The sequence below is a fragment of the Aedes aegypti genome, chromosome 2 (assembly GCF_002204515.2).
Source record: "Aedes aegypti strain LVP_AGWG chromosome 2, AaegL5.0 Primary Assembly, whole genome shotgun sequence".
NCBI classification, from domain to species: domain Eukaryota; kingdom Metazoa; phylum Arthropoda; class Insecta; order Diptera; family Culicidae; genus Aedes; species Aedes aegypti.
Genome location: NC_035108.1, coordinates 334,168,324 through 334,183,487, shown reverse-complemented (window position 1 = coordinate 334,183,487; position 15,164 = coordinate 334,168,324). Strand labels below are relative to the sequence as shown.

Genomic DNA, 15,164 nt, shown 5'->3' with positions numbered 1-15,164 from the left:
AAATTCGTTATTTGAAGCATAATGCGTATATATTGAATTAATATAAATTTTAAGTTAATCAATTTTGCTTAATTATATTTTTAAGTTTATGATAATTTATCCACACCTCTTCGGTCAGGTTCAGCTAGCCGTGCGGAGATGCAGTGACGCGTTGATCTGCTCGTGACTGCTGCAGAACTTGGAGATCTTTCGAGGCCACTAATAGAGCGGTTTTCAATCCACAGTCGGTGCAATTGGTGCTTAGCTGACTACTACGCCCGGCTCGTTGGATGTGATGACCGGCAACTAAAAGATGCATAACTTTATCGGGTGGAAGCTACGGTTACCGGCGTACGAACACTGGGGGCCATTCCAGTACCATGGGGAAACCATTTCGTAACATTCATTTTCTAGGATTTTTTATCACGGGCTAAAATTACAAGGAATGATTATGGGTTTCCCAATCAAAGCAAAATCATACTTACCACCAATATCTTGATCATCAAGTATCTCTGGGTTGTCGTTTCTGCAAGGCTTTATTTAAATTTGAAATACGAATTATTGTTTGCCTCCAATAACAAAATAAATTATCCATCGGTTAGATGGTTAGACGCAAAAGAACCGATAGACAAAAATGGCGTCTTCCACTGAGATAAGCTTGAGATTTTTTTCTATGTTGAAATTTTTACCATGGCCCTGGTAAAATCGAAATCATTATCCTTTACCCATCACTACACATGTAGTTAATTTTGACTTCAAGAAGTTTTACTTTTGACCATAACTACAAAGTTGAAACTACACGGTATTATAGTCTTGGGACATGGTAATTTCAACCACATTGTTCTCAATATTGATATTATTGCATTTAATTTAAAAATATCTTGAGATAGTTGCGTTAACAACATTGTCATGATTAAGATTACTACATCGTTAGTTTCAGTGTAGCAACCATTGATATGTACAGTCAGTCTATGCTATGCTGCTACACTGAAACTAACGATGTAGTAATCTTAATCATGACAATGTTGTTAACGCAACTATCTCAAGATATTTTTAAATTAAATGCAATAATATCAATATTGAGAACAATGTGGTTGAAATTACCATGTCCCAAGACTATAATACCGTGTAGTTTCAACTTTGTAGTTATGGTCAAAAGTAAAACTTCTTGAAGTCAAAATTAACTACATGTGTAGTGATGGGTAAAGGATAATGATTTCGATTTTACCAGGGCCATGGTAAAAATTTCAACATAGAAAAAAATCTCAAGCTTATCTCAGTGGAAGACGCCATTTTTGTCTATCGGTTCTTTTGCGTCTAACCATCTAACCGATGGATAATTTATTTTGTTATTGGAGGCAAACAATAATTCGTATTTCAAATTTAAATAAAGCCTTGCAGAAACGACAACCCAGAGATACTTGATGATCAAGATATTGGTGGTAAGTATGATTTTGCTTTGATTGGGAAACCCATAATCATTCCTTGTAATTTTAGCCCGTGATAAAAAATCCTAGAAAATGAATGTTACGAAATGGTTTCCCCATGGTACTGGAATGGCCCCCAGTGTTCGTACGCCGGTAACCGTAGCTTCCACCCGATAAAGTTATGCATCTTTTAGTTGCCGGTCATCACATCCAACGAGCCGGGCGTAGTAGTCAGCTAAGCACCAATTGCACCGACTGTGGATTGAAAACCGCTCTATTAGTGGCCTCGAAAGATCTCCAAGTTCTGCAGCAGTCACGAGCAGATCAACGCGTCACTGCATCTCCGCACGGCTAGCTGAACCTGACCGAAGAGGTGTGGATAAATTATCATAAACTTAAAAATATAATTAAGCAAAATTGATTAACTTAAAATTTATATTAATTCAATATATACGCATTATGCTTCAAATAACGAATTTTGCAAAATATCGGAAGATCATACGATACAGATCAGATATTTTGCAAAAATTTGCATATTTGAATGCATTATGCGTGAATCTTTAGCATTTGATAATTTCAGATAAATACATGTTTTCTGTAAAATCCACTACACGGCTTTCGTTATTTAAATGCAGTTGCTGGTTGAAAATTCCACTTAAAGTTGTATTCGTAGTTACCATGTCCTAATCAGTTAAATTTACCACACGATAGTTGTAACTTTAAATGCAAGAGATGGTTGAAAAAATAACTTTTAATGGCCATCAACATAACTACAAAACATGGTAATTTTTACTGATCTCTTTCCATGTTGCCGCCATGGTAAAATTGACGACAAAATGTGGTCGAAGCGAATGTAGTGGGTAGTCTGCACAAATAAAGTGGTGCTGTGCATTTAATTTAAACCATCAACATGGTAATTTTTACTACAATGCTGTTTTCAGTGTATGCTATGCTATTCTTATACTGTTAAGCATGTTCAAATGTTTTCAATAAAAAGTCTTTCACAATAAACAGGTTTTTCATAGGCCAGAAAATGAAGAATCCCCTAGGAAAAAATGTATTTAAATGAATTTTAAGAATTGCTGTATTGATTTGACAAGATCTTATTTGAAGGTTTATATAAATGAAAATTCATGTGAATCACTAAAATATTATATTCTCCACGGCTATTCAACGAACGATTAAGGTCACGCGTGTTGTGTGAATTCAGGCGGATAAATGGGTTAAAATTTTAGCTCGTGTGTCAATTATCGTTACATTTTCCAAAGCCTGACAAAAAAATAATATCCACAAAGTTCATCACACTTTTGGTATGAATTAAAAACCTTTAGAACATGTATACGGCATATTTTTAAATGTTTGAATCTTGTTTTCTTCTGCCGTTTTTTCTTCAAAAAAAAAAAAATTGAAATTTAGCGTGACATAATTTGTGTACCATCCCAAATGGCTGGGCATGGCGTGGGTACCTCGCGTACCTGCAGGAATTGAATAGACCCCTCTGTGCGGTCCTTAGCCTCTTGCTCAGCAACTCCTATCCCTACCTCCTCGTGATACTGGCCGGGGTACGAGTAACCTTGAGGAAGATCGGGTTACCAACCCCGGTGGGAACTTTGGTCGTATGCTGACAGGGAAGGGGGGTTTGCTTTTGCTTCTGCAAACCTGGAGCGTCTGTACTCCATGTTAGGAGCTGCTCACAACAGCGTCGGTTCCCCATGTCAGGGTCGGCTGATCATCGTCCGAGTACCAGAAAAGGACTCTAAGCTTAACTGCGCACTATGGTCCTCCGAACATTTATGGGGAATGGTTCTCCGGAAATCTAGGGAGTTGGTGTCAGGCCCTGCAGGGAGAGAATATGGACCGAAACAATCGTCAAAGACCACAGTGACGGATATGGACTAGCGATTGGAAACTCGGTACTTGGAACCGCAAATATTTCAACTTCATCGGAAGCACACGCATACTCTCCGATGTACTGAAGATCCGCGGTTTCGGCATCGTAGCGCTGCAGGAGGTGTGCTGGCCAACAAATTTCACAACGAATTTATCTGGGACATTATAAAATTGAAAAGTACCTAAATCAAGTGGGCACTGTATTTTGTTCGTCTGTTCTGATAATGAAGGACCCCTCGTCAAATAATCGATGAAGCCGTTTGACAGTCGACATTCGTCTTTTTTTTTTCGATGCGAGAGCATCATCGCGGCGATGATGAAAAAAAGCAAAAAATTCAATGAAAGTGCAACAATCAATCGCGCCGCCAAAATATAGAATTTTATTTTGCAAAATCGTCGCGGAAAAGTTATTTTAGCGTCCAGAAATTAGTGCGGCAAGTTCATTCCGTGTCTTACCTGTGGAATAGTTGCGAATATCTAAGGAAATAATTTGTTTTCGGGCAAGAGCAATCGGTTTGTTTCGAAAGGTGCGGTGGCCTATGATTGCTTTTTGAGTATTCAGGAAGTTTTGGCTTGAGCCTTGAGTCGTTTTTTGTGTGGAAGCAGCCACTTGGTGCGTCGTCATCCCGGAGACAATCAAACAAGTCAGATTTGGTTAGGATTTTAAAAGGATAGAAACTATTGTAAGCGAATAAAAACAGTATCCGAAACGGTGCGACCGTCTTAAGCCTCGAAAGCACTTCCGGAAGCGGCAGTGATGCTATGCTAATTGTCATTCTCATCGGTACAGTTCAGCTTGGTCGGTTCGTGAGAGGTCTTCTGGAGTCGTCAGAGAAAAAGGAGAAAGACGGAAGGAGCAACTATCCGGTTCAGGTGATAGGTCGCGTTGGAAGTGCTATTCGATCGCTGCTAGGAATGGACGGCAAGATGGGAAGTATCAGTTCCTCCAGCGGAACTCCCGGGACGACAATGTAAGTATGGTGGAATGGAAAAGGTTTATGATGATCGAACTACAAGAATCATAGAGGGCACCCCCAGATTTGTTCATTTGGACCCCCCACTCCTCAAAAACTGTCGCGAAAGTTTGAACGGTTTGAATTAAGGCGAAGTAGGCCATCATTGAAATTTCTACGCGTCGTTGATGATTGTTGCTAATTCATCTGACGATTTCGAATCAAAGAAAATCAGTTGGTTTTGCACTGACACAGCTGAAAATGTATCAGCATACTTTAAGCATGTTAGCGCGTACAGTGATACATTTTCAAGTCAATATAAACTATCAAGACTGAGTTTTATCACTTTGAAATGCAAGCTGAAAAGTCATCATTGTTGCCAAAACGAATGATGGGCTACTAAGCCTTAACTCTGTAAGAAAAACCCAGAAAATCGACCAAATATATGGGAAAACGATTCTAATTACATTTTTGGTCATAGACCATAGACTGCAACAAACGAAGAGTTTTTCCGTTTAGAAACAAAAAAGTTATACCTACCTATAAAGTTTTTTTTAAGTGCTTCGATTTCATTCAGATTGTGTGAGTCGAATCAGTAGTGAAAAATATGAGACCGTTGATTTCTTTATTAAGGCTTAAACGCTACTTTTGTTCAAGGCTGTTAGCAGGTCTCTTTTTATATTACTATTATTATCTTATTTTTTTTAATTTCTTTATTAGTATCATTCCAAACATCACATTCATTTTTTATATCTAGGTGTTTTGTGTTATTGGACAACACTATCATCCTAACTTGGTAAAACAAATTTAAGATTTTATTAACATTTTGTTAACAACATATTACATTTCATTTGCCGTAGCAGTTCAGATTTTTTACAGGTGAGTTGATTTCGCCTGCTTATACAGTGAAACCTCCATGAGTCGATATTGAAGGGACCATCGACTCATGGAAATATCGAGTCATGGAACAGCAATCCTTTGGAAAGCTGCTTCTATGGACCATCATACTAAGCATGAAATTTCGTTCTTAGTATGGTTCCATGAGTCGATATCGAGTCATGGAACATCGACTCATGGAGGTATCACTGTAAGAGAAACAAAACGCTTTGAATATATTTAACCTAACTTAACCTAAACATATATAACGCATTAATCGTGGCAATAGAAGATTGTAACGATTTTTGCCTGAAATTATTAATTATTTTATTTGACATTTGTTCCAATGTTTCAACATTGGATATTCTATGTAACTCATTGGTACTATACCAGGGAGGAAGTCTCAGAATCATTTTCAAAATTTTATTTTGTATTCTCTGCAGAGCTTTCTTCCAACTAGTCCATATTGGTACAGTATACAACATGGCTGGCCTGAAAATTTGTTTGAATATCAAAAACTTGTTCTTAAGACAAAGTTTTAATTTTCTGTTAATAAGGGGATAGAGACATTTTACATATTTATTACATTTGGCTTGAATGCCCTCAATGGAATTTTTGAAAGTTAAATTCTTATCTAGCATGATCCATAGGTGTTTAACGTCATCTGACCAATTTATTGGAACCCCTCTCATCGTGACAACATGTGTACTTGAAGGTTTCTAATAAAGAGCTTTAGGTTCATGTGGGAATATTATTAGTTGAGTTTTGGAAGCATTAGGAGAAATATTCCATTTTTGCAAGCATGAAGAAAAAATATCCAAACTTTTTTGCAATCGACTATAGATGACACGCTGGCTTCGTCCTTTGGCGGAGAGGCCTGTGTCATCCACAAACAGGGATTTTTGACATCCCTGAGGTAACTCAGGTAAGTCAGATGTGAAATTGTTGTATAATATTGATCCCAAAATGCTGCCTTGGGGAACACCAGCTCTTACAGGAAGTCTTTCAGACCTGGAGTTCTGATAATTAACCTGAAGTGTACGATTTGACAGATAACTTTGAATTATTCTAACAATGTATGTTGGAAAATTAAAGTTTTTTTAATTTTACAATCAAACCTTCATGACAAACACTGTCGAATGCTTTTTCTATATCTAGAAGAGCAAGACCAGTAGAATAGCCTTCAGATTTGTTGGAATGGATCAAATTTGTTACACGTAAAAGTTGATGAGTAGTCGAATGTCCATGGCGGAATCCGAACTGTTTATTGGCAAAAATTGAATTTTCGTTGATGTGGACCATCATTCTGTTTCAAAATGAGCTTTTCAAAAAGTTTACTGATGGAGGAAATCAAACTGATTGGACAATAGCTAGAAGATTCTGCAGGATTTTTGTCTGGTTTTAAAATTGGAACAATCTTAGCATTTTTCCATTTGTCAGGAAAATATGCCAATTGGAAACATTTGTTAAATATATCAACTAGAAATGATAAGCTACTTTCTGGAAGTTTCTTGATGAGGATGTAGAAAATTCCATCATCGCCAGGAGCTTTCATATTTTTGAATTTTTTAATAATAGTTCTCACTTCTTCCAAAGCAGTCTCGCAGGCATTTTCGAAAACGTTCTCTTGATTGAGAATATTTTCGAAGTCCTGAGTAACTTGATTTTCAATTGGAGTAAGTGCTAAATTAAAATTGTGCGCACTTTCAAACTGCATAGCAAGTTTTTGAGCTTTTTCGCAATTAGTTTGTAATAATTTGTTGTCCTATTTCAATGCCGGTATTGGCTTCTGAGTATTTTTTTCAAGATTTTAGATAATTTCCAAAGGGCTTAAAGCCAGGGTCCAATTGAGAAATCTTATTTTCAAAATTTTTGTTTATTAATTGTGAAAAACGTTTCTTGATTTCTTTCTGAAAATCTTGCCATATAATTTTCATAGCAGGATCGCGATTGCGTTGAAATTGCATTCTCCTCACGTTTTTAAGGTGAAGATGTATCGAAGCCAAACCTCCATTTTTCAAGAGCACAAATCTGGAAAACTAAACATCTGTTTGAGCTGAAAACTTAATCGATTGGTCACCACTAGCTAGTGACCAATCGATTAAGTTTCCAGGTCAATCGGATGTTTAGTTCTCCAGATTTGTGCTCTTGAAAATTTGAGGTTTGGCTTCGATTCATCTTCATCTTAAGACGGATCAAGAGTTTAAGATCATCGTCTATAATCACGGATTCAAATTTTACTTCACATTTTGGAATTGCAATACTCCTGCCTTCAAAAATGAAATTTGTTAAAGTTTCAAGAGCATTGTCAATATCAAGTTTTGCTTGTAAAGAAATGTTAACATCAAGATTAGAGTCAATAAATGTTTCATATATTTTCCATTCGGCTCGAAAATAATTGAAAGTGGAGCTGATAGGATTGAGAATCGCTTCTTGGGATATTTGAAATGTAACAGGGACATGATCCGAATCAAAACCAGCATGAGTAACTAATTGGCTACAAAGATGACTAGAGTCGGTTAAGACCAAGTCAATCGTAGATGGATTTCTAGAAGAGGAAAAACATGTAGGGCTATCAGGGTATTGAATTGAGAAATATCCTGAAGAGCACTCATCAAATAAAATTCTGCCGTTGGAATCTGAGAATTATTCCATGACCGATGTTTGGCATTAATGACAAAAAATGTTTACTTATTGCGAGTCAATTTTCGCAAGTCAGTTTGGACAGGGTGTTTACTACCTGGAAAAACCTGGAAAACCTGGAATTCTCAGGGAATTTTATTCAACCTGGAAAAACCTGGAATTCTCAGGGAATTTCGGCTACGCTCAGGGAAATTATTTTGAAACAGTAATAGATAGTAGAATATGTGAGTTCTGTGTCAAAAAATCTCCTCAACCATAAATTTGGTCAGCTGCGCCGCTGTCAAAACGCTAGTTGACATGTTCAGTCATTTTAACGATTTCTAATTAATCAGTATAAAACATGTTTAGACAAGGACTTAAGGTTGCCAAATTAGTAAAGGCAAGTACAGTTTCAGTTGGGTGTCGTTCATGAGCAGTTGATAAGTTGGAAACTTGAAAAAAAAAAAAAAAAATACAAAATTGTTTTTTTGGATATTATACAAAATAAATCAGCACCTGGTGCAAAATTCTAGAGGCTCCAGAGAAACCTACAAAACCTATTAGGCGACTATTCCACAAGTTCTTAATGATATTTTTCTCAGATCTTCAGACTGCCTCAGGATTTCTAGTAATTTCTCCAATGATTCCTTTTTGAATACCTTCATAAATTTCTTCAGGGATGCTACCTGCGATTTTTCAATGGATGCTTAGAGGAATTTCTTTAGGATTTGGTCCAAAAATCTTAGAGCGCTCTAACGCTTCCACAAAAGTTTATTCGTTTCGACACTTTTCCACAAAAACCTAAGCCGATTTTTTCATTTATTCCAGGCATTTTCATAAGGATTTTTTCAAATATTATTCTCGATTACTTTCAGGAATTGCTCAAAAATTCTTCAGGCATTATTCGATGATGTCTATTATAAACTTTTCAAAGAACTCCTCGATATTTTTTTTCTTAGATTTCTCATTAAGTTCCTTCAGATGTTTTTCTTGGAATGTCTCCAGCATATCATCAAAATATTGTTGCTGTGGTTCAAACATTTCTCTGATATTTTTTCTGTAAAATTTTACAATATCCATAGATTTTTTAAAACTTTATTCAAGGTTCAGGGATTCGAACCAACTACTTCAATTATTTTCTTCAAAACGTCTTGCAGAACATTATTTGGAGATAATATTTCTCGAAAACTTATTCATACAGACTCAAGTCAAAAAAGTATACAAACTTACTTTATCGATCCTACGTGTTAAGCAGGCGGAATTCTACACGTACCGCTCTGTACCAACTCAACTTTTCACTTTTAGAACGTTTGATTTCCGGATTTACAAAACGACGAAAGTAACATTTTCAACTTTCGCAACCTAACCACTACTTTCGCCGCCCCGCTGTATGGAGTGACAAAGTGACTTAACCACGAATCAAAACAAAACACTACTTGAGCCGATTTTACACTGGTAGAAAAACGTCGAAAGTAACTGAATGAAACGGCTTATCATTTTATTATAATTATTTTTGTGGGAAATAATAGAAACTACCTAGTTTTTGAACGTGAGCTGAGTGTATGCAAAATTTAAGCGAAGTACACGGCAAAAAATGTTAAAAAGGTGATTCATTTTAAAACAGTTTTAGAAGATAGATTGTGATTTTTCCTAATTAATTTTCTCAAAACCGTATAAAAGTTACTTACGTCGATTTGAAAAAGTAATCGAGATTTGTTTATATTTTAAGAAGGTTTCTTTTTCCTTGACACGAATGCACCCTTCTGGTGTAAAGTGTCATTAATGAAAAACTCAAACATTTAGGAGGTCTTTCATAGATCCTCGAAGGAATTCAAGGAAGTCGTACTTAGAACTCACACAAAATTACTCCATGATTTTCTTTCGAAATTCATTTTTTTCAAAACAATCTAAAAATTTTGCTTGAAATTTGGATAAATGACTAGAAAATATATAAAGATTTCAATGAAAATTCTTCAAAAAGAAAAATGGAGGAATTACTGTATGAGTTTGTGAAGATACTCTAAACGGAAATGAGAAATTAGAAAAAATCCAGATTGGATTCATGAAGGTATAAAACATTTTTTTCGGACGAATTATTTCATGAAAGTTTATGAAAAATTTCAAAACAAACTCCTGGAGAGATCTGCGGAGTAATACGGGAAAGAAATCTATAGTAAATCAAGCTGTTATACTTGTAATGTCATGAGAAATTACAAAAAGGGTCGTAGAATTATACATAGAAAAATGTCTGTTCAATGTAGCAATCACACTCTCATCTCGTGCTTCCTGTTAGGTATCTCTTATTATTCACAATATATGTATAGTCTCTTTTTGAGACACTTCTAGGTGTCTAATGTAATTATTTCTAATACGATCATACTATCAGCCTCGATTTCCCCAAAGAAAAAAATGCAAAACGCTCTCCAGAAAAAATATTGTGCGTACGTCAATGAAGTCCATACATCTGAATCACATTTTATGAGTAGTGGATTAGATCACTGGATAAACATTCTTGATTTTCGTGGTAAACAACAAAAATAATCTTTTTTTTTCTAGATAATTTTATTTTCGAACAACAGGTTTTTAATCATCTTTAATTAACTATTCGTATGTTTTGGGGAATTTCTTTAACCTAGATTTTTTTAAACCTGGAAAACCTGGAAAACTCAGGGAATTTCATTTCTGTAAATGAGTAGACACCCTGTTGGAGCAAATTAACTTGCTGTCCAGAGCGTTGAAAAGGCAAATAGGCAGCTATGAAAGTATATTTACCAAACTGTGTTTCAACAGAAACATCTAAAGTTTCAAAAACTTTAGTTTCAAATGATGAAAACAGTACACCTATGAATGATGATTGCAACTCCCCCACATGCCCCATCAAGTCGATCATTACGATAAACAAAAAAGTTAGGATCTCTTTTGAGTTTAGATCCAGGTTTTAAATACGTTTCGGTAATAACTGCTATATGCACGTTATTAACCGTAAGAAAATTAAACAGCTCGTCCTCTTTACCATTCAGAGAACGAGCATTCCAATTTAATATATTTAAATTATTATTTGGATCCATTAGAAAAAAGTAATCCAATAACAATTTGATTTGTAAATTTTACACCTATTTGGACTGCTTCAGTCATAGTGGTGGCTTTGAACATTGCATCAATTATTAGATTCAATTGTTCAATTAGAAAATTAAAATCAGAGGCAGACATACCACTTGAAGTGGGTACATTATCTGATGATTTCCCATTAGAATTTTCGGTAGACGAAGAAGCGGAGTAGGAGTTACCAGTGACGGTAGGGTTTTTTCGATTTGATTTGAAACACATAGAACGAACAGGGGAGGAGTTCAAATTTCATGCTACGATATCGGCAAAGGATTTTCCGTGGGTAGATACATTCGAAATTGAAAGATTCGAACGGCTACCCGGCGGATTAAAATTAGTTTGTGAATGAGCATGATTATGATCTTCCTGATGGGTATGATTCATGATCAAGCGATCGTTAACTGAAAAATGCGTATTATTCGATATTCTACCAGGGAAATTCCCGAAACGCACGAGCCTCAATGACTCTTTTGCGTGAAGGGTAATTCCAAAAAAATTGACTTATGATTAGCCCCGCAATTAGAGCATATGAACTTGGTGGTATCTTCATTCACTGGACAGACGTCCTTGGCGTGAGAAGAACCTCCGCAAATCATGCATTTGGCATCGATGCGACAATTTTTTGTACCATGACCCCACTTTTGGCGTTTGTGTAGTCAGCCCTTAGTCCTGAGCAATTCGGATTCTTGTTTACGCATGAATAAGCGACATGAAAAAATACCATATGTTGTTAATGAATGCACTTCTTGGAAATAACATACAGAGCTATGATGTAGTCTATGTGGACAAATTGCAGCAAAGATATCATCTCCAAGCACCTTTTGACTATGATAGACGGAAAATTTTAATTACATAGATTGCGGTCGAATATCAAAACGATAGCGATTTGATGGAAGATCCGTTTTCCCGAATGAACGTTATTGAAGTAAAAAACATGAAAAACACTGATGATGCGCCTCCGTATTTCACGGCTAACGTTATTATCAGCCGTCAGCAAGGATCCATGGTAGACAAACTCGTCGACCACCTCGAACGTATCCCCGTTTATCGTTACATTGCTACCTAGGCGAACCATGTCGCGCTCGGTCCCACCAAGTAGTGCGAATTCCGGCGCGTATTATCGTCGAAGAGAAGAAAATGTTCTTGCTAATGAGTAATGGAAGAAATTTCTTCTCTTCGAGGAAAAACGCTCGCCGGGATTCTTCTACAGATCTGTCACCTTTTCAAATGCTCGGCTGACAATTACCATATCATCCGCGAAGCAAACAAATCGACTGGATCTCGTAAAAATCGTACCCCAACTGTTAAGCTCTCCCCATAACAACTTCTAGCGCAATATTGAACAACAGGTACAAAAGTCCATAACCTTGTCGTAGTCACCGGCGGGATCCAAATGAACTGGAATGTTTGCCTGAAAACTTCATACAACTTTGTACACCTTCCATCGTTGCTTTTATCAGTCTCGTGAGCTTCCCGGGAAAGCTGTTCTCGTCCGGCGAGCCTCGTTGGATAAATGTACAATTCGTGCTGCAAAAATCATTATTCTACAACGTGTTGCATACCTATATTTCTATTATCTTCGCATTTCAATCCATGTGAAAACCGATTTTCAATTTCCCTAGGTAGTATAACTTTCTAGTTTCTTAACAAAAAGATTTTCGGAATGTTGCAGATCTTCAAATCAATAAGATATTCATCTACTAAAGCGATATCTATGGTATGCATGGAATTGGAATCTTTTTTCCCTATTGGTCGATTTCCTTCAAACACAATTCAAGCTCTTGACCTTAAGGTTGATGGATTCCGCTCATTTTTCACCGTATCATCTAAGGGTCCTAATGAACAAATTTGGAAGGTGTAACATAAGATTTTTACTGTTCGATTTTTCTCATATAAAAATAGGGCACCTTAGTGTAGACGCTTAAAAGTTGAAAATAATTTGATTTTGAATTTTTATTTCAGCGTATTCAACAAAGACAAGAAGCAGCAATGCATCGATATTGGAGGTCAGGATGTGACCATCGTCGGTGGTACCGGAAAACATGATCACGGAAGTTCGAGGGTTAAACTGGCCAACATTGTCGACTACAAATGGGAGCAGAAACATTATCCTGGACGGTTAATAGCTTGCCACAATGAAGGAAAATTGGTTGCATATGCCATCAAAGGTATGCTTGAAATACCTAGTTATCCAAAAAATCATTTAATTCAACTCTACATGAGCAGTCTTCTTAGGGATAATATGAATGAAGGTAATTCTATTGAGCAATTTGTCTTTTCAGTGCCCAGCCGTCCGGTAGCGGAAGGAATGGTTCGTATACTGCATCTGGTGATCGGTCAACGAGCATTGATAAAGGGCATGAAGAGCGAAGTCCTGGATCTACAGTTTGCCCACATCTCGTCCAAGGCTCTGCTGGGTATCATCGAAAAAGTGTCACTACAGGTCCACAAGGTGGACGTCGTAAACGAGAAAGTGGTCTGCTCGCTTCTATTGAAAGTGAACGATCCCATCGAAAGTCACATTCCAGTTTGCGATAAGATTAGCTGGTGTCCGTACTTGTCGGGCAGCGGTTTCGTGGATGATTACGCCAGTCAGCTGTTGGTGTGGACCCGAGGCGGCAACTTCCAGTGCTACAGCGTAAGTACGATAATACGGAAGTACGGCACCGGGGAACTCTGCGGCAGTGATATCTCCGACGGAGGATTTAAGTTCCGGGAAACACTTCCGTTGATAACGGGTGCGATCTTTTCTGCCGATGGGACGACACTTGCCGTGAGCTGCGAAGATGGAGTTATTCGGTTCTATCAAGTCTACCAGCACACCAACGATAACAATCCTCGATGTTTGCACCAGTGGAAGCCTCACGGAGGAAAATCCATTAGCAGCTTCTTCTTTTTGGATAACTACACGGAAGAAAGTGGAGAGTGAGTATTCGAATTGTTATCAACCTTTGGTCTGTGTAAAAAAAGTAACGTTGCGGTCATTTCATTTATTTAGTTAACATATAAACAGATAACACTGAGTCAACAATTTATCGCCACAATCAGGGCTGCCAGATGTACAGATTTCTCTGTATTACACAGATATTTTTATTCTGACACAGATTCAATTTGTATGGAACACAGGTTTTCTTTCAACAATTTTTGTATGGACACAGATTTTTTTGTATGGGACACAGATTTTTTAACCTCTTGGATACAGATTTTCTATCAAACCATCTGGCAGCTCTGGCCACAATACTCGGTTCGTGGCCGCATCTCTCCATTCTCGGTTCTGCCTCACGCTCGCTAAATCGATATGCACTTGATCCGCCCACCTAGCTCGCTGCGCTTTACGCCTTCTTGTACCAACCGGATCCAAAGCGATCATAATCTCTGCAGGATTGCTGTCCGGCATTATTGCAACATGCCCTGCCCATCGCATCCTTCCAGTTTTGGCCACCTTCTGGATACTGGGTTCGCCGTAGCGTTGGGCGAGTTCGTGGTTCATCCTTCGCCGCACTCACACTGTTTCCCTGTACAATGCCAAAGATCGTTCTAAGCACCCGACGTTCGAAGACTCCAAGTGCTTGGAGGTCCTTGTCGAGCATCGTCCACGTTTTATGCCCGTAGAGGACGACCGGCCTTATAATCGTTTTGTACATGGTACATTTGGTGCGGGTATGAATCCTTTTTTTCCGCAGCTTCTTGTGGAGGCCATACTGCCGTGAATCGCAAGTCAGTCCCATCTGCATTTTTGGCTAAAATGAGCTGAGTGCAATTTTCAACATATCTTCCAATGCTCTTTCAGCTGCACTAATGAGATAATATGTTTTGTTCGGAAAAATTGTGAAAAAACAGCAAGTCAAATTGTCCCATAATGAAATGTAGCCGCATATCAGTCCCACTACAGATTAGCGCACCGTATAACACAAAAATGAACCGTATTTTGATTATCTTTACATTTTTCTCGGAAGGATACAATAATGATAAGCAATGTGTGAAAGTTTCATTAAGATTGAACCATGTTCCAATCCTCTGGAATTTTTTGAATATTCGTATGGAAAACGAGTTTGGAAACTTCACAGCCCATTTTCTCAATGCCTACTTTTTACAGATGGGACTGACTTGCGATTCACGGCAGCATAGTAGGCCCGACTTCCACTGATGATGTGCCTCCGTATTACACGGCTTACGTTATTGTCAGCCGTCAGGAAGAATCTTGTCGACTACCTCGAACGTATCCCCGTCTATCGTAACACTGCTACCTAGGCGAGCCCTGTCGTGCTCGGCTTCACCAACAAGCATGTATTTTGTCTTGGTCGCATTCATC

At 37.6% G+C, this 15,164-nt stretch overlaps 1 protein-coding gene across 2 annotated transcripts in view; it reads left to right on the top strand.

The window, feature by feature from the left end:
• The first annotated feature begins 3,601 nt into the window (after positions 1-3,601).
• The window catches only part of LOC5572625 (enhancer of mRNA-decapping protein 4 homolog), a 48,059-nt gene continuing 36,496 nt past the window's right edge, over positions 3,602-15,164 (top strand). Inside the window, exons 1-4 of one of the 2 annotated variants that reach the window (XM_021845989.1) lie at positions 3,602-3,979; positions 4,087-4,267; positions 12,815-13,020; positions 13,135-13,777. In XM_021845989.1, coding sequence (XP_021701681.1) covers positions 4,212-4,267; positions 12,815-13,020; positions 13,135-13,777 — 905 coding nt within the window. In that variant the 5' untranslated portion in view covers positions 3,602-3,979; positions 4,087-4,211. Of the gene's footprint in view, positions 4,268-12,814; positions 13,021-13,134; positions 13,778-15,164 lie in introns of both variants that reach the window. The other variant, XM_021845988.1, reaches the window with a different exon arrangement.